Source organism: Amblyomma americanum, chromosome 6 (genome assembly GCF_052857255.1).
Source record: "Amblyomma americanum isolate KBUSLIRL-KWMA chromosome 6, ASM5285725v1, whole genome shotgun sequence".
In the NCBI taxonomy this organism is placed as follows: domain Eukaryota; kingdom Metazoa; phylum Arthropoda; class Arachnida; order Ixodida; family Ixodidae; genus Amblyomma; species Amblyomma americanum.
Window position 1 is genome coordinate 10,095,703 of NC_135502.1, and position 17,566 is coordinate 10,113,268.

General features: G+C 46.5%; 1 protein-coding gene across 1 annotated transcript; it reads left to right on the forward strand.

Moving 5' to 3' along the window:
• The first annotated feature begins 4,424 nt into the window (after positions 1 to 4,424).
• LOC144094548 (uridine phosphorylase 1-like) lies at positions 4,425 to 17,139 on the forward strand. Its single transcript, XM_077628465.1, has 8 exons — positions 4,425 to 4,548; positions 5,849 to 5,993; positions 8,342 to 8,503; positions 9,054 to 9,168; positions 10,523 to 10,593; positions 11,428 to 11,569; positions 12,501 to 12,647; positions 16,887 to 17,139. Exons 1-8 carry the CDS (start codon positions 4,544 to 4,546, stop codon positions 17,054 to 17,056), a joined length of 957 nt encoding a protein of 318 aa, XP_077484591.1. The 5' UTR covers positions 4,425 to 4,543; the 3' UTR covers positions 17,057 to 17,139.
• Positions 17,140 to 17,566: the final 427 nt, after the last annotated feature.

Here is a 17,566-nt window from a genome sequence, read left to right on the forward strand (position 1 = left end):
AAAATTTCTGGCTACGCCACTGCTGGGGGTGAGTATAATATTTGCCTCACCTGCGGAGCCCTATACACTGGGCAGGCAGGCCTTGCCTAAACAATATTTTGCAAGAGCACAGAAGCAATTTAGCGAACGATAGAAAACTATCATATCTAGTGGCTCACAATCAAGGTTGCGAGGTAATGAAGAAAAAATGGGCAGTGGCTTAGCTCAGCTATGCTAGGATATACGTAGCGAGAGCTGCAGTTCACCCCTGGTCTAATCGCGTGGTCAGTTATACGACGAGCCTTTACATCATCCTCTTCAGTTCCTCTTCTTCGGTCCTATCTATCATCGCCTCGCTCTGGTGTTCCAGTCGGGCCAGGGCACGCCGCCGTTTCCGCTACGCGTCCTCGCGTGTGCGCTTGGCGATGCGCTCTTCTCTCTGCTCCGGCGTCTCCGCATTTCTCTTGGGCTTGCGCTGCTCGTTATTCCTTGCCTGGACGGCTAACTGACAGGCTACAACCTCGGCATCCGACGACTCGAGTTTATCCCGTCTTCTACGCCACGCAGCGTCGCCCTCACTCTCCTTGGCCGCCATAGTAGTGTGGTTTCCATGGCGCGCATGCGCAGTAGAGTGTAGGGTGACTCGATGCCAGCGCCGCCGGGATGCCAGCGACGCCAGCGCCGCCATATTGAATCACACGGGATCAGCGGCGCTAGCGTTTGCAACGGCGCCGTTCATGCTTTCTGCGCGCTTCTAAGTGTTTTAACTTGAACGGCCTTTTGCAGCGAGTGCTGCACTGGGCTACCAGTCGAGCATTTCGCGGTACATGGGAGAGGACAGTTGTGATTCGATATGGCGGCGTCGCTTAAGTTGTCTCCACCCGGCGCTGGCATCGAGGCACCCTAGTAGAGCGCAGCGGCACGGCGCGCCAGCTGAGTGCTTTGACGTCACTCGGCTCCTCGCGCATGCGTAATCTCCTTGGCCGGAGGCGCGTGGCGTCTGCTCCGCGGTCGGCGCGCCGCGCCGGCAGCTGTGCCACTCTGACGTCACTCGGGTTTCCTCGGTCGGAGGCGAGCGGTGTCTGCTCCGCGGTCGGCGCGCGGCGCACCAGCTGCGCGGCTCTGACGTCACTTGGCTCCTCGCGCATGCGCAGAACTGGCTACCGACGGCCACAGCGAGACTGCGGGTAATGTAGCTCTCGCTACAAAAGTGTCCTGCACTGTTGCGTCACAACACACAGTTACTATGCATCCACAAGGATCAGACCACGATGGTAGTGGTTAAAGCCCATCATAATGCGAAGGCGCAATAAAACTGCATTAGTAAGCGTTCCATTTGTCTGTCTGATAAAGATTTATTGATTGCAAAACATTTATTTTATCAGAAAAGACAAAATGCAGAGGATCCGTGCTAGGTGGCTATCAGTCCACGGCTGACAGCGGATCGTAAAACATTTTATTCGTCGGAAAGAGCTTGGTGCTAAGAGGTCGCATTAATTGGTCGAGAGTACATAGCCCTCGACGACTTTGTCATCCCACACAACCGCCAGAACTTACGTTCTGGGGTCAGAGCTAGCCAGCACGGCCTCCCACCGTTCGAGAGAAGGGTCGGTAACTGGGTCATCCGCAACTGGCTCTATTTTTTAATCCCATAGGATATGACCGTAGTCGACTCGTTGGCTGCAGTGTTCACAGTTCGGGTTGTATAGATCCGGATAAATGTGCGCGAGGAGTGATGGGATTTGTATCGATCTCGTCTGTAGACGACGCCACGTAACCTCTTGTTCTTTACTTAGGCTTTTGTGCGGAGCGGGGAAAGATCTACTCTCTAGTTTAAAATGATTGGTTAGATCATGATACGTGATCATGGGGTCCTTCATGAAATTCAGGGAGCCAGACACATCCATTCCCCGGTCGACGAAACCTTGGGCTTTATTGTGTGTGGGCTGCCTCGATCACCGGATGAGCCGAATTGGCTGGGACCCACATCATTTCGGAGTAATTTGGTGAGAATTTGGTGGCGTTAAGGATTTTAATGGAGGTGTTTGTAATGCGCTCTTTTGCAAAATTATTGATAGCCATTTTGGAGTCGCTGAGAGTGGTGCTCTCTTGGGTATGCGTTAGGGCGAGGGCTATAGCTACCTCTTCTGCCTTTTCAGAGGATTTGGTTTTGATTGTTGCCTAGGCGATGCGGTCACTGTTCTCGTTCACAGCCACAATTGCAAGCCTCGCGTTTTTTTGGTGATTTTTGAGTGTCCCGCGCATCTGCGTTTGGTTTTCTTTCCTCTTCTTCTGGTCCGTGGTTATTTTTAATTTGCACTGTTCTATCAGTGGAAATTACGGAGGGTTGTCTCAGCTAAACAAAATAAAAATAATGAGAAAAGTAATTCCAGAAATGCGAACAGCTAGCAGTAAGGCTACACAGAGAAAAAAAAAAGTAAAACACGACTTTGAGCCCAGCGCAAACGACGATTGAATGTGCGGAGTGTTTTTATTATATTAATTTTTATTTCCACACAATGCCGCCTCACATGAGACTTACTATGGCAGGAGGCGATATATAACACACAAACGCACAAATCAGCATATCAGCAAATCAGCATATGCTATTAAAACATATGAAAACGAAAAGTAACAACACCTGGGCTACAAACCGCAGCATGTAAAAATTCCTTCAAAGGAAAAAGAGTAGGGCTAGGAATGGAGTTACAAGTTTCTGTAGTGCGCGAAAGAAAATGCGTGTTTTAATAACTTAGTACGAGGGTCAAAAAGCGAAGCGTTGAAATAGCTCAAATAAAAATTTTAAATGGGCCAAGCGACCCATACCGCTGACAGTTAATCAACGTGGGCAATAATTTTAAACTTCAGGCACGACGACTGAGAGGATTGTGGAATGACCGGGTTGATATCAGACAGATGAGAAGGCGAAAATGTGTCTTATACATGAAATACAGAACGGTCATACTAGAGTGAACGCTTTTAAATACATAGTAAATACCCATATATATAGATTAATATAGGACGATCGAAAATCATGCCTTCTGGGGGTCACTGTCAGCCCTGACGGGCGTCACCAATTTTTAAAAACATAACTGACTAATTACTAAATATCACAAATTACCTTTTTATTGGGTAAGGTGCGCTTCTGTATCAACGCAAAGGATCATGAGAAATTTGCCTGCCACCTTAACTTCCGGTTCCCACTTTCTCCCGTTACTCGTTTCATCGCAGTCACTGCGCTGATAATGCTGATTCCAATAACTTATCTGTGCTGCAGCATCGCTAATTTTACTGCATCGTCACAAGACTAACGTGACGTCGGCGAATTCTTTGCGGCATGTTCTCGCACGAAATTTGAGCTGCAGTGCCACCAAAGTAAAAATGTCACGACACTTTCCATGACCCCGCCATGAAATGTATGGAATGTATGCACTGGAACGTATGGGTCGTTTGGAAGCATACTGTCAGGCTTTACACACTGTAAGAAAACAGATCTATAATCTAACCAAGATCAGTAGCACTTCGCGTTGCAGAAAAAAGAAAGAATATATAATTACGGATGCGTTAAACTCGCCCAAACGCGCCTGAAACTGTCTTTAGCGCATGCCTGCAATAGTCACCCTAAACCGAGGTATTAATCACGACAGCGCACGCTTACCTTTCGGGGTTGTCTATTTATGTACTCCCATTATGCACATACGCAGCATGCGCAGGTCTCCGCACAAAGTGAAACGCAGTTCATTAAGCCCACAGAAAATCCAGTGCAGACGCAATGTACTCCTGCGACGCGTCGCAGTGCCCACGGTGTCGTGCACTTCCATGAGCTGCGTGGCTCTCGTAGTCAGCATTGACAAAGGTGATTTTGCGCCGAGCGATCGAGCGAAAGTGCATGCCGCGGTAAATTAGGGCTGACGTGTCGAATTAAGTTCCCCAGGCATACCAACACTTTACCAGAGAACGTTGCGTTTACAATGAATTTCTTGCGCACCTCATGCGTTGTGTTTTTGTTTTACACGGAAAAAAACAAGATTTCCCCACTCTGTAAGATTTTAGAGAACAACTTTTTCTTCATTTTAAAAATTTATATGACATCATCTTCTGCTTGGCTTCGAACGCACCATTGACTTTAACCATCAACTTGTGCTAATTAAAAATGTGTGGATTCTGGCTATTAAACGAGCTAATTAGCATAGTTATCAAAAGTACTGACGTTCGCCACGGCCGGCAGTTTGTTCCTTTTGTTCCTGATTTGATTTCCTTTCTTTTCGACCACCCTATATTTAAGAATTTTCAAGACGGTTGGCTCAAGCACCGCTATATGCACTGAAGTATTTTTAGATTTTCACTAAAGTTACGTGGAATACCTCGCATATCTGGAAACACCACTTTGTTGCCGAAAACTGGCCACAAGTGCTCTTTTATTTCTGTTCAACGCAGCTCTGGCATGAACGAGGAAGAAGTTTCACAGTGTCCAGCATTGAGGGGAAGGCCAGCAGACGTCTGAAGCACCAACTACAGAGGAAGCACTGACCTACGAGGACGCCACGTCTGGAAGAGCAGACAAATGTCGTGTGTACACTGCTTTCTTACATATTTTAGTCTATCTTACCTTGGCTCATGGCGCTCCGCATAATAACTGCTAAGTGTCACTTAGCTTAATCTGTGAGCATGTGGTTCGAAAATTTGCCATTTTCCATCAGGTGCGCTTTCGCTATATCTGCGCTCGCACACGGAACAACGGCTCAGTGAAGCACTGTTGGCTTTTCAAGCACACCCTGCGAGAATTACGTTGCGAGAATTTGCAACATCATCCCGCAAGCTGCATCAGGCAAGTGGGCGCTATGCGCAAAATGCAAGGTCATGAAATAAGCCATTGCAGAGGGAAAGTTGTGTCTCTGTTGGTTCAGAAAAAAATGTAAAAAAATTTAGCGGCATTTTTATTCTGAGATGGTAAGTGACATTTGAAATGTGCATAAATATCGTAACACAAGGTTTTCCTTTTTTTTTGTCAGATATCCAACACTTCGTTATGTCTCCTTATAACTTCGACAAAACAAACCTGGTAGAAGCCTATACTTCTGTAGCAGTTATTGGCTTGATGACGCTGTAAAGAACCTGCTTGAGAAGCGTCGCTTCGCAGAGTTAATAAAACCAACTCTATCAGAGAAGAACAACACGTCAGAGAAAGCTTTTAACTAATAATGTTTTTAGTGCGATATTTACAAGACACATGGGGCTGGCACTGCTGATCGTGGAACTTAAGAATTTTTGAGAGTGAAAATGTACTTTCGAAGCGTTAAAACAGAGAGAAAGCTACCACGGCCGCGCACTCCGCTTGTGTTTGCTCTTGAGACCTGAGGTTTGCCTAGAATGCGGAGCAGACGATCGTCGAACGGGCACTATTAAACTGCAGACAACGCAACGCCAACTTTAGAGCTTAACTACGCCGCTCGAAAGAGGGTTTTTTTTTTTTGGTTTCACGACTGAAGCTTCCCCCGTGCACTTGCACTATGCGCTTCGTTTGGCGTAATAATTAAGATGCGTTCTGCTCTGAGCAAACAAAACTCGCCAGAACGCCAGCTCATTTCTTCCGCTTTGTCAGCGTAGTTTCCTGCAACATTGTGAAGGTACAATGCAGAACCTTGAGGGTGATGGGGCAGCGGTTTTTACAAGGGTGTACTGGCTGCCCAGAGAGAGAGAGAGAGGGGGGGGGGGGGGCATTTGTTTGCTCTCGCCAACTAGAAGTGCGCCGCGGCGTGCACGAGGCGCAGTGCGATTTCGCCAAAACGTAGCCTGGAATTCATGCCAACATCCGCGTGAATGTATAATAATTTAGGCGTAGCAATATTTTGGTCGCTGTTCTTGGCAGATCTCAGAGCCAGCAAGACTCGGAGCGGGCCCATGCAGTCCAGCTGCGAAACCCGAACCTGGACAACTTCAAAGTAGACCACCTGTACCATCTTGCTCTGTCCACGGATGCCCACAACCTGAAGGAAATGTTCGGCGACGTCAAAGTGGGTATCAGAAATTTAGTGTTTAATTGTCTTGAGAAAAAAAAAAGGTTTAAGGAAATGCAGACGGCCAACAAGGCTTTACAGCAGCAGTCTGCAGCGGAGCTAATCTGCTTTTCAACGCGTGTTCTCAGAAAACTCTCGTCCGAACATGGAAGTCATCGTGATCAGTTTCTTTTTTTCTTTACGAGGCCGCTGAATACATACACAAGAAAAGAGTCATAAGAGCCGAGAAAACATACGTTGCTGGAAGCCTGCGATATAGTAGATCAACGGTGTTTCCTTCTAGTTACCGTACATTCTGCTAGTCGTACTGGAATATGTCATTGTTTTTTCTCGTCCCGCTTTTTACGTCTTCATCTCCAAGGATGATATCATCGGCATTCGCAAAAAATTAAGTAAAAGCCAAAATCTCATAGTCGGTACCCTTCACTAGGAAGCCAATTCCTTGCTACGTTAGCCCTAGTACAAAGGGCACACCCATCTGTGCGATGACGATAGCCGATCATGTTAACATCAAAAGAGCCCAACAGGAGGTACCGCAAAACAGTGGCAAGAAATCTTGTGGCTGAACACCTGAAAAATTGTCCTAATCATCTACGTGAACCGTATAATTCACATCGGCTAAAGAAGAGAGCCCGTAGATATGGCAGTGATGTAATCTTTCCGCACCCATAAAAAGTGTGTGCATTTCATGCTGCCCATTGTCGAACAGCGCAAGAGCTAAAGAGTTAGGAAGGGCTGTGGTACAAAACATTCGCGCTATATTTTTTTTCGTCTTCAGTCCTTTTGGCGGGGTAGGAAGCAGTTCACACGTTATTCTTTCTGCAGAAAGCACCTTTCATACGACTGCGTGAACGCAATACTGCGTTCATCAGGACACCGCGTTGCTTTTCTGTGCAGTGCAGTGAGAGCAACTGCTCACCGTTCAGTAATATCGAGCGCAAACAGCAGCTGTCACAAAAATAATGGAAACCTTTCACGGCACTTAAAGGAAAAATGGTAGAAATGGGACTCGAACCTCTGCTCCTTAGGTCGTGAGAAGGCGCGCTACCCCTCGACCACTGACGACCTTTCGCCCAGAGCAATAGTTTAGGGTCTTTATGCATAGTCAGCAGCGCTATCGCAGTACACTCTTCAGGCCAGTTAAGCGTCCTTAGAATTCTAGATTGCGCGGAAGAGACAGAACAGAGTCACTATTCACAGCTCAGCTGTAATAGCGCAGCGCAGGTGCTAAAAATTTAACAATTCTCCTGGCGTGCACACCAGGCCCAACTTTGTGACAATCTTGTCCGAGGTAACGATGCGTTCTAGAAATAGCGAGGGCGGTATTTGCGCAAGGTGGTGCTGATGGCAGCCAGGCATGTGAATCGGCCATGTCCTAGAGTGACGCGTTTCAGTACAGTTGGGGCATGTTAATGAGGAGCGTTAGCGGAAGAGATAAACTCGGGGAAAGAGCCAGTGATATGTTTTTTTCGTAATTTGCGAATCATTTTAGTCTGCGTTGTAGTCGGTGCCTTCGTGGCTCTGGAAGTTTCTAATAGTGTTGATGGTTCATCCGTAGACAGCGCTTGTCACAAGAGAGCTGATTTTGTCAGGGCATAGCATGTGACCTGACGTGAATTTCTTAGTGACGCCACGAGCCAATTCTTTTTTTGTGTGCCAGCGTGACCAGGCGTGTAACGTATAGGGTCGTGTTGGGGTCGCATTCTTTCGAGGGCGTTTTGTAGGTCGTCGCTGTGTTGTACGAGTGTACCCTTTTTGTTGAATTGCTGTTTCTATCGATGATTGAATTCGACAGCCGGTTGCACGTCCCATCTCGTTCTTTGTCCTGTTATTTTGCGTGTCTAAGAAGCATCGCCTTAAAGAGCAGGCCAATGTCGTGTGTACACTGCTAATATCTTAGTCGATTTTATTCTAGCTCATAGCGCTCGGCGTCATAACTGCAAGATGAATTTTAAAAAAATGAACTTGAAGTGAGAACGGTAATGTTCCAATGTTTCGCTCATTCCTGTCACGGTTAGCTCACTTGTCAGAGCGACTGCCCCGGTGAAGCTGCTGTCCCGGGTTCGAACCCCGGGCCAGGAAGAATTTTTATTTAACTGAGATGATTCTGTGGACGCTATGTGCATTTCCTTTGTAGCCGTATGACTGCGCTTTGGTGGACGCCAATGGGTAATTACTTCCTTATTATTAATGAACTTGCAGTAGCTCGTAGTTTTCTACTCTAAAGAACTTAACGTAGATGGGTAGTAATAGGTACAGTACCCAGCCGTGTGAGTGTCATACGGCGGAATTCTTTTTTTTCAGGAACGTAGGGAATAGGCTTTCACCTTTTCGCGCGCTTGCAGTTCGTGTGCATGGGTGGCACTCCTTCACGGATGCAGCGCTTCGCTAATTTCGTCAAGGCCGGCCTGAACATTCAGCTGCCCGTCGGGGCAGACCTCTATGACATCTGCCATGCCTCGAACCGCTACGCGATGTACAAGGTCGGCCCTGTGATCTCCGTCAGCGTGAGTGATTTCCGCCACGTCTCTCAATTGCGCGGGTTGTTCTTTTTCAGAGCTCGGCACGAGATAATAAACTCCGGTCATGTAGGCCTTACGCAGCGATGAAAGCGGCAGTGGCATGGTAAGCTAGTTTCGGGGCCGATCAGTCAGCGGAAGTGAGCCAATAGACAGCTGTAGTGAACCCACGATTATTTTAGCTCGTTTAATGGTCCCATAGAGGTAATACAGGCGCAACAGATCATCTGCTGCCGAGGAATATGTTTTAATAACAACATAAAAAGACGCCGAAGCTTAGAATTTAAGGAGCTCTTGTAATCGCGCGTGAAACAGCCAAAACTCATGAACACTGAGAAAACTTGCTCTTCGTGACTGAAGTATAAGGCCACAATTCTGCCAGTATGTCTAGGGTTACTAAGGCCTTGCTGAACATAAGTGCGCTGCCAACTGCTACTTTGCTGCATCGTTTTTGTAAGCCGGAGGCGTCGTTGAGTACGAATGCCTCGTATCCCGTCGATTCGCAACAACCTTCAAATTTCACAACTTTTCTATGCAGCACGGCATGGGCACGCCCTCCCTGTCCATCTTGATGCACGAGATCTTCAAGCTGCTTCACTACGCGCAATGCCGCGATGTGGTCCTTCTGCGTATCGGTGCATCGGGGGGCATTGGTTAGTGCATTACCCTTGGATTTGTGTTCACCTCGCTCCGGCCTTGATGCCCAGCCGTGTGCAATCTGACAAACGTCAAAAAGCTGGATATCAGAGCATCAGTACTTCTAGCATAGTTCGTGTTCTCATGCTGTGAAATCGACCTGCTAAGTCGCTTCATGCAAAAGAAAAAAAAGCAAATTTTCGATACATACGAGCAGTGGTGTGTGTAACTGTTGCAGAAATGAACATTACCCAACTGCTTAGAGAATCTCGTTTAGTCTGTCGAAGGTGTCTTCTCTTTCTTCTTCTTCCAGTCTCACCTATAGCAGGAATAATGCACCCACCGACGTACGCGGTCACGCAAGCAGTGTGCACTTAAAACAACACGGACCTCCATTGTTGTTATTCAATATAAGCTTGCATTTAGGTTGCAATTCACGTCAGTTGGGCAGTGTGTAAACTTGGGTAGAATTCCTAGATTGCATTTTTGCACTCTATATGCTTTTCCTTTACAGGCGCCAGCAATTTACAACCGGACTTATCTAAGTTTTGTGCGTAATACGCGGACGTCCTCTCTTCACAAAACGCTGCCTTTCAACGCATTTATTACTGCTCCTAAATATATTACGGTGCCATTGAACGTTATTATCAAATACTCTTAGGATTTGATAGATCAGTATCAAATCAATACTCAGACGATGCTACAGACAGGTGTAAGTATCGATGCTGGGTAGGTGACGTATACGAGGATTGTTCTCGTCCTCGGGTCCCCCGCATTGTGGTGGCAAACAGAGGAACCGAAAAGCACGTGTTCAGTTACCCGTTCGACCAAGTGCCCGGCTTCCGCGTAGTGTCCGTCAGAGGTCCCTGTTAGTTTCCACCTGTTTGGGATATGTCATTTGGCGATGTGGAGAGGAAGCATTTCTCGGTGTTGACACGTCTGCTTCGTCGCGAGAGGGGGCAAAAGCGCTTGTCCGTTTTCGGCATTTTAAGTGCGATGTTTCTGTTCAAAAGAAAAGGAACAGCATTCCACATGTGCTGACTAGTCACTCGTGTCTTTTTCTTTTCAAAAAAAATTAATCTGCGCGGTGTCAGGCACGTTGATGAGCCCCAATATGTCGAAATTAACCGCGAGCGAAGCATAATGACGCCCCTCATATCCGACGCACAGATTCGGAATGTCACACTTTACATGCCTATGCCTGTCTCACCTGCTAAGTGTCTTTATTGTGACGGAAACTACGGAAATAAATCACACAGCGATGTAATCTCGTAATGTGTTTACAGAGACCAACAAATAAATCACAGCTTTTCGACCCGCATGATTACCGTATAACATCCTTCCCTCCGTTTCACGTCGTCCCACTCGCAGGAATTCCACCCGGATCAGTGGTTATCAGCACAAGTGCCATGAACGGGATGCTACAGGAAAAAATGGATCTTGTGAGTGCTTAAGCATACTGCTGTCAGAATAACTAATCGCAATCTACTCCCTAACCCAAAGCTTCTAGCTATGCGACTTCATCTTTGTTGTGCGCCTCCCGAACCATACGGGCGAAATTTCGGATTCGTGGAAGCTACTTATCAATATCAATTTAAAAGACCTTGCGAACGCCAGCATTAATCTCCACGCCCTGTTTCTTCAACGCGGTTCCTTTCACGAGCAAATGAGAAACGGCGTTAGATTTTGACCAATCGATTTACTCGATTTCGAACAACCTTTCTTATGTTTCTATAAAGGGAACACCCAGAGGACTAAAGGGAAGGGAATGTCGGTACTCCTTGGGATGTTTCGTGCACCTTGCCAATGACACTTTCTGACCTGGCGCTCGTCTCTTCGAGAGAAACGAAAGCACCGAAAGCACGAAGGTTTCGCGCAGTTCTGTGGCTTGTAGATATATATATATGTGAACGGGATTTTTATCTAGCGTTCACGCCTCCCCTTCAGAGTTGGTGTCTGGACGGAGAGAATGTGGTGCGGCTGGCATACTATTTCACGTAAACGAAGAAATAGCGCTATGCTTGAAGTACGTCCAGGGAAGAATAAAAAAGGCCCGTCGTGCGTTGTAAAAAGGTATACGCTACTATAGTGCAGTTAAGGTTTCTTTTGTCCAGAGTCCGAAAGTACGAGTTCGTCTAGCAAGCAACCTTAACTCACGTTATATGCTTCCAGCGTGGGAATCGTCGCCAAATTTAGTGGGTTATTTAAACTTCGTCTGGATTTGGCCTTTTTCTGCGCTGTAACGCCTGCCGTTCACATCCTGTGTCGCACGCCAGTTTATCCTAGGTGAGCGTGTGTCGCGGCCCTGTGTGCTAGACGTCGAGCTGGTGCGCGAGATCATGGACATCGGGAGCCGAGTCCTACCTGCGCTGAACCTGGTCCGGGGCAAGACGCTCTGTGCTGACGATTTCTACGAAGGCAAGAGCGATCTACATCGCCCTAAAGGCAGTACTCATTAGTTCTCCCTACCTAATTGCTCAGTCTGTGGCAAGCAGAACATGGAACCAGAGGGGCAAAGGTTCTATATCCCGCTCGTCTGGCTAGCATGACCTTCCTCGCTTTGTTTCGTGACGACCTGTGATAGGACGTATTCGAATAGAACGTAGTGGTGAAGCGCTGAGAGCGAGTTGGGCGCTCTCCGTGAAGAAGCGCAAAATTTTTCAAACTTTCCACTTGTGGAAATGTAAAGCGCATGGTGACCCACGTGACGCATTCCGAGAGCCCGGCTTAAACTTTGATAATTGCTGATAACGATTCAATGCTTAAAGAAAAAGTTACGATGGGCACTTAAAGTCCTTACTTCCTGTGAATATGAAACATCTTTTGACCTAAAGGACTTTACACTAAGGGCGTTAACCGTAAAGGCCTTTGCCATAAAGGCATTTACCAGAGCGGTATTTACCCGGAAGGCATTTACCCTGAAGGCCTTCACTCCAAAGGTCTTTACTCTAAAGGCATTTGATCTACAGACATCTGACCTAAGGGCATTTGCCTTGAAAGCATTTACCTTCAAGGCCTTCACAATAAAGGCCTTTGTAATTGCCATTGTCATTAATAACCGTCATCATTATTTAGTAACGTCCTTTATCATTACAAAACTACCACTATAACTATCCCTATCACTAGCTACTACTGTCTCGTCTAAGGTCTGCTTCATTGCCTATGATCACTCATTGCTTTCTTATGGTTTACTGCTGACGACGTGCCAGGCCATCCTGACACCATGAGATTTTGGTACCACTTTTCTTGGTCAGCACCGCCGGGTTTCGTTTCTGATGAGCCATATAATGATTTCGCATTAATTATGACCGTGGTCTGTACCCATCCTCCCGCTTCCGCTCACCTTCAGGGCAGGGCCGGCTGGACGGCGCGATTTGCTCCTTCACGGAGGCCGAGAAGCGGAAGTTCCTGGAAAAGATCCGAGGCATGGGGGTGGTCAACATCGAGATGGAGGCCTGCCAGTTCGCTGCCATGTGCCACCGCGCGGGCCTCAAAGGTCAGTGCTCATGAAATCTGCGTGTTGCCGACTACGTGAGGTGAAGTTGAAAAAAAAAGGCTGTTTCTTTTCATTTAAGGACATATAGCCGTAAGCCAAAGTAGAACTTCGTATTAAAGAAAAAGCGCTGTTTAATATTAGGTTAAACGGAGCGTTTTTAAAGCTTAGCTACTGTGGAGCGAAGTCTTAAACAGCTTATTCTGCGCTGCGATTTATTAGAAAAAAAAACGCTCCACATGCTAGACTTAATTCCTTGTGAAGCAGAACGAAAATTTCTCGCAATCTTACTTTGCATTCTTATAGCGGCCACGGTCACGTGGACTAGACAGTGTGGATATATAAGCAACCAATACCAAAAACTGACATACCAAGAAATTCTGGACTAGCACATTTTTTTCAACGGGAAGTTGTTTATGAACGCAATTTTTTTTAGCACGCCGTAGTTTTCTGGTAGTTTTCTGCTATTGTCAAAAAAGCATCCCATTAATGAGTTTTCTATGGCGGTCCTAACTCAGTGTGAGCGCAGGACAAACTTTAAAAGCAATATATTGCTACTCATTGGAAAGTTTGACTATTCCCATCAATATGTTAACAATAGTATCTTAACAATATTCCACAATTGCCTCACAATAGACATTTCCCTATTTTCAAACAATGTGACGTCAGGGGAGCACGTGGGAAAGGGGCGCCCCGAAAGAACAGAGACTTGTTGGAAATGTTGACCTTTCTGGTCCGGACTATCTGCTGCGCAAAGCGGTCCGACGACGTGTATTTTCTGTCATAAATTGCATATTAACTATATTGGATAAGGCCCGAGTACCCAGGACTTCAATTCCCGGACACAACAGCGATTGGCAACTGAAAAAAGATTTAAAGTGTCCGGAAAACCTGCACTTCAAACATATTTTCGCGTACATAGCTAGAACAAGCCTGGCCCTGAAATCCTACCAACCACTTGAAAAGTGTGGGAGCTCCCAGTGGAAGGGCATGTTGGCAAGGGGTTATGTAACAATTTGGCGCAGGTTACTGGAATCTAAATGCCCTTAACAAAAGCGACTGCAGAGCCCTACGAAGTGCACGTGCGTGCTCGTGAACGAAGCCAGCAACGTACGCACGAGCGCCGTGCTTGGCTGGCGGATTTTTGTAGCGATAGCTCCATTACGGTAGCATTCCGAGCCTCCTGCGTGGCGGCGCTGCCACCCTGTGGCTGCGCCGCCACGTTGTCTCGTGGTTGGTCACGTGATGCGGAGCACTGCCGGCGGCGCGGCGCCGTGGCTGATCACGTGGCTCGTCACGTGGTTGGTCATGTGACCAAGTTCCCCTCGGCCAGCTATAGCTATCGCGTCACTCCAGGTTTAACCAGAGCTAAACCACCGCCAACTTTTTTCTCTCAGGTACAGAAATTTATAGTCTGTCTCGTTTAGGTTACGCTCTTCCTGACAAACACATGATATCATTGCTAGAACGTATACCACCCAGGGTAAGTGCAATGCGGATCCCCAATGCGATGCGAAGCGGTAGAACCAGCTACGCACAAAATAGCGGAGTAATTAGCGCATTTTGTACAACGTTCCATAACATTCATGCAGACTGCACTAATATTTAAAAGCGCACTTAAATGACGCAAGCAAAACTGCTTTCCGACTCGAGCACGACAGCGTTTGATTGAGCGCGGTATATTACGATTCCGGGTAGGAATGGAGCTGCCCTTGAGCGGCCAAGGTGCTGGCATGCCCTTTCTAGCCATCTCGCGACAGAAGCTATCTTCTTAATCACGATCTGCAGCACTTGAATGAATTACAAATGCTTATCTAGAAGTTCATAGACCACTTCCCATCCGGGCCCTTGAGTGCTCGGTTATTTTGGGAGATAATAAAGCAAACTGGTTGGTTTGGTTTATGGGGGTTTAACGTCCCAAAGCGACTCAGGTTATGAGGGACGCCGTAGTGAAGGGCTCCGGAAATGTCGACCACCTGGGGTTCTCTAACGTGCACTGACATCGCACAGTACATGGGGCTCTAGAATTTCGCCTCCATCGAAATTCGACCGCCGCGGCCGGGATCGAACCCGCGTCTTTCGGGCCAGCAGCCGAGCGCCGTAACCACTCAGCCACCGTGGCGGCAGTAAAGCAAACTAATTGCTTGCTTGTTCACCTAAAAATACATGGGTTTACGAGTAACCGAGTAAATCTGCTTACGATGAAGTGCACGCCGCAGATCCTGACAGCTCTCGCCGTCTGTCACTTTGCTCTTTGCATGGCTCCAAAACCCATTTTTCGCTGGTTTGCTCCATCCGGAAGGCGGAAGGAAAATATGCGGCCGGTGTTCTGCGATCAATCAGCGCCTTCCACCGCGCAATACCTCGACGGCATTGAGAAAAACGCAGCTAATTGTCGCTATACGAGACCAAATTCGCTGCACCATGCCGCCAGCAGCGAAATGTTTGCCAACCACGCCAAGACACACCCTTTGCCCCTCCTTCGAAACGCCATCCATGACGTAGGCCGGGAAAAATCTTTTAAAAGTCCTATCCAAGAAAGCTGGACTTGCGTCCTGCTGCAGCAGCATTGAACAAAGCAGACATTCTCCGAACGCCGCAAATATCAGGAATCCCAGGTGGTACTCAGTTTACAAAATTTTGCGTACATCGGGCCTCTTTTGCACTAAGTGAAAATTTTCACGCCTTCCGCGGCTGTGTTGGGCGGCTGCTTCCTAAATGTGTTGCGAAGCCTCGTTTATTGTGCATCGAGGTACGGCATGAAATGAACTGCATTTAGAGCTTTTTTTAACGCAATTAGTAGCCTATTCTCTTTATTTCCAAGTGTTGTTTTCTTGACGTATCATGACCACCGCAGGCCTGCGTTTGTCTTGCTCGGTGCCGGTACACGATATGTGTAGCGCGACTTCATTCTGTTCTGAATATAGCTCTGCTGTACCTTCGTCCCTTTCCCATCTATCGCAGGCGTTTTATCACTCCATAGAAGTTTGATAAGTTCAAGACTTTCTCTTTTCATTTTGATAGCTCAATTTCCGCATCTTAACTTCACGTTAAACATTCAGAATTATTGGAAAGACGCTAAATTGGACAGGTTAATCCCAGGAGCAAACACGAGGGCAGGAACGAAGTGCCCGTGTGTGCCTCGTACGATGAGACGTGCCTTTTACACTCCTCTAATCGGAGGCAGGAGCAGCACAGCCAAGAACAGTTCTAGTCTATGTCGGTCTAATAGGTGCAAAAGGTTATCGGCAAGCCGATATAATGCAGTCGATGCTATCCCTGAGCTTGCGAGCCACTTTCACGAAGCCTTTGAACACGGCGTCGCTTATTGGAATCCATACACGGGCTCGAAAGCTTGTGACGACACTGGGGTTCCACGCGTGGCGTGACAGTGATCATAATGCCTTTCAGATAATTTTTTCACTGTGTTGCTGTTACTTAAGCTATTAAGTGTTGCTATTACTTGTTATTACGTCCTAATGCTTATTTCAGCGGGTTTGAGGTATGCATACTTCAACTGTGTGAGAGCACGGTGAACCCGAAGGAGCCAATTTTCGCTTCAAATGATATCAAATAACAATTTGTTGACTAATTTTAGGATTAGTACATAGAAATTAGTATAGAGACAAGATTCCCGAAGTCAGGATACAGTAACGGGACCCTCAATATATATATTGAGCTAAATAACAATCAAGCAGCTACAAAAACGGGTATTTATGCGAATGTAACAATGATAATATATATAAAGAATCGTTACACGTGATAGTAATGAAACAACTTAATAGATTATTAAGTTTTTAAAGGGCGAAAAAGCAACATGTATGATAAAAATAACATGTGATAACACTTTAATTAAAGAAAGAAACCACGAAATGCAAACAATAGAAGTATTAACTCATAAATAGAAAATACAAAAACGCACAATTGAACAAAGGATTTTAGGGAAGGTTTGTCATAAAATATATCTAAAGAGAAAGTTTGCAGGAAATAAGTATGGAAATTGCAGATAAGGAGAAATAAAAGGTGTTAAGTCTTTAATTCTTTTAAATTAAAAAAAATCAAATTTGATTTTGAACATATACGAGGGCATGGGTGATTTTACACTCACGGATACATCAATGCACTGAGAAATACTGGCAGATTAAGTACTCCGTTTTTTATAATTAGCAAACAAAAATTTGAATAGCTTCCGCTCTTTTGCTTCATTTCGCTGACCCTGTGGCATGCGTGTCCGTTTTCCAGGGGCCATCGTGTGCGTAACGCTGCTGGATCGCCTGGAGTCTGACGAAGTGGACGCCGATGAGAGCAAGATGATGGAGTGGCGGGACAGGCCTCAGGAGGTCGTCCTGCAGTTCATACGTCACAGGCTGGGACTGCCTCCATCCGCGAACAAGTACTCGGTCCGGCACTAATGACTGCCGGAATTCGACTGCTCTCTGTATCTGTGTGGCAAGCTGAAGAAACACTGGCTTAAAACTGCTTCACAACGGATTATATATATATTTGATTGCTTCAATGGCTAATATGATCTCCAACCTGAATACAACGGCCCGTGCTTCGTGTTATACAAACACAATCTACCTTCGCATCGTATTTATTTATTTTATTTATTTATTTATGAAATACTGCGGACACTAAGTCCAAGCAGGGTGGGCGTACAAGTGAGCGAAATAAGAAAGAAATAACACTGGAAAATTGCCTTCTACGGCGATTATGTAATTGCTAGATGTGAAACTAAGCTTGATATGTAGATTGGTGCTGCTCTTTAAGTGGTGTTACTTCCATTCTGCTTCGAAATTCTGTAACGTCATGTATTTCGCAGCTTCGAAGCAGAGAAAGAAGCGGGTCCCTAAGTGGACGTTATTCCATTTCACAGCCTATAGGCTGTAGCCAGCCGCTGGGCTTTAAATCATCTGCCGATA

Excerpts from the sequence above, each read along its gene's own strand:
- LOC144094548 (XM_077628465.1), top strand. Across the intron at positions 8,504-9,053 it reads GCCCTGTGATCTCCGTCAGC|CACGGCATGGGCACGCCCTC; the intron begins GTGAGTGATTTC and ends TTTTCTATGCAG. Across the intron at positions 10,594-11,427 it reads TACAGGAAAAAATGGATCTT|TTTATCCTAGGTGAGCGTGT; the intron begins GTGAGTGCTTAA and ends GTCGCACGCCAG.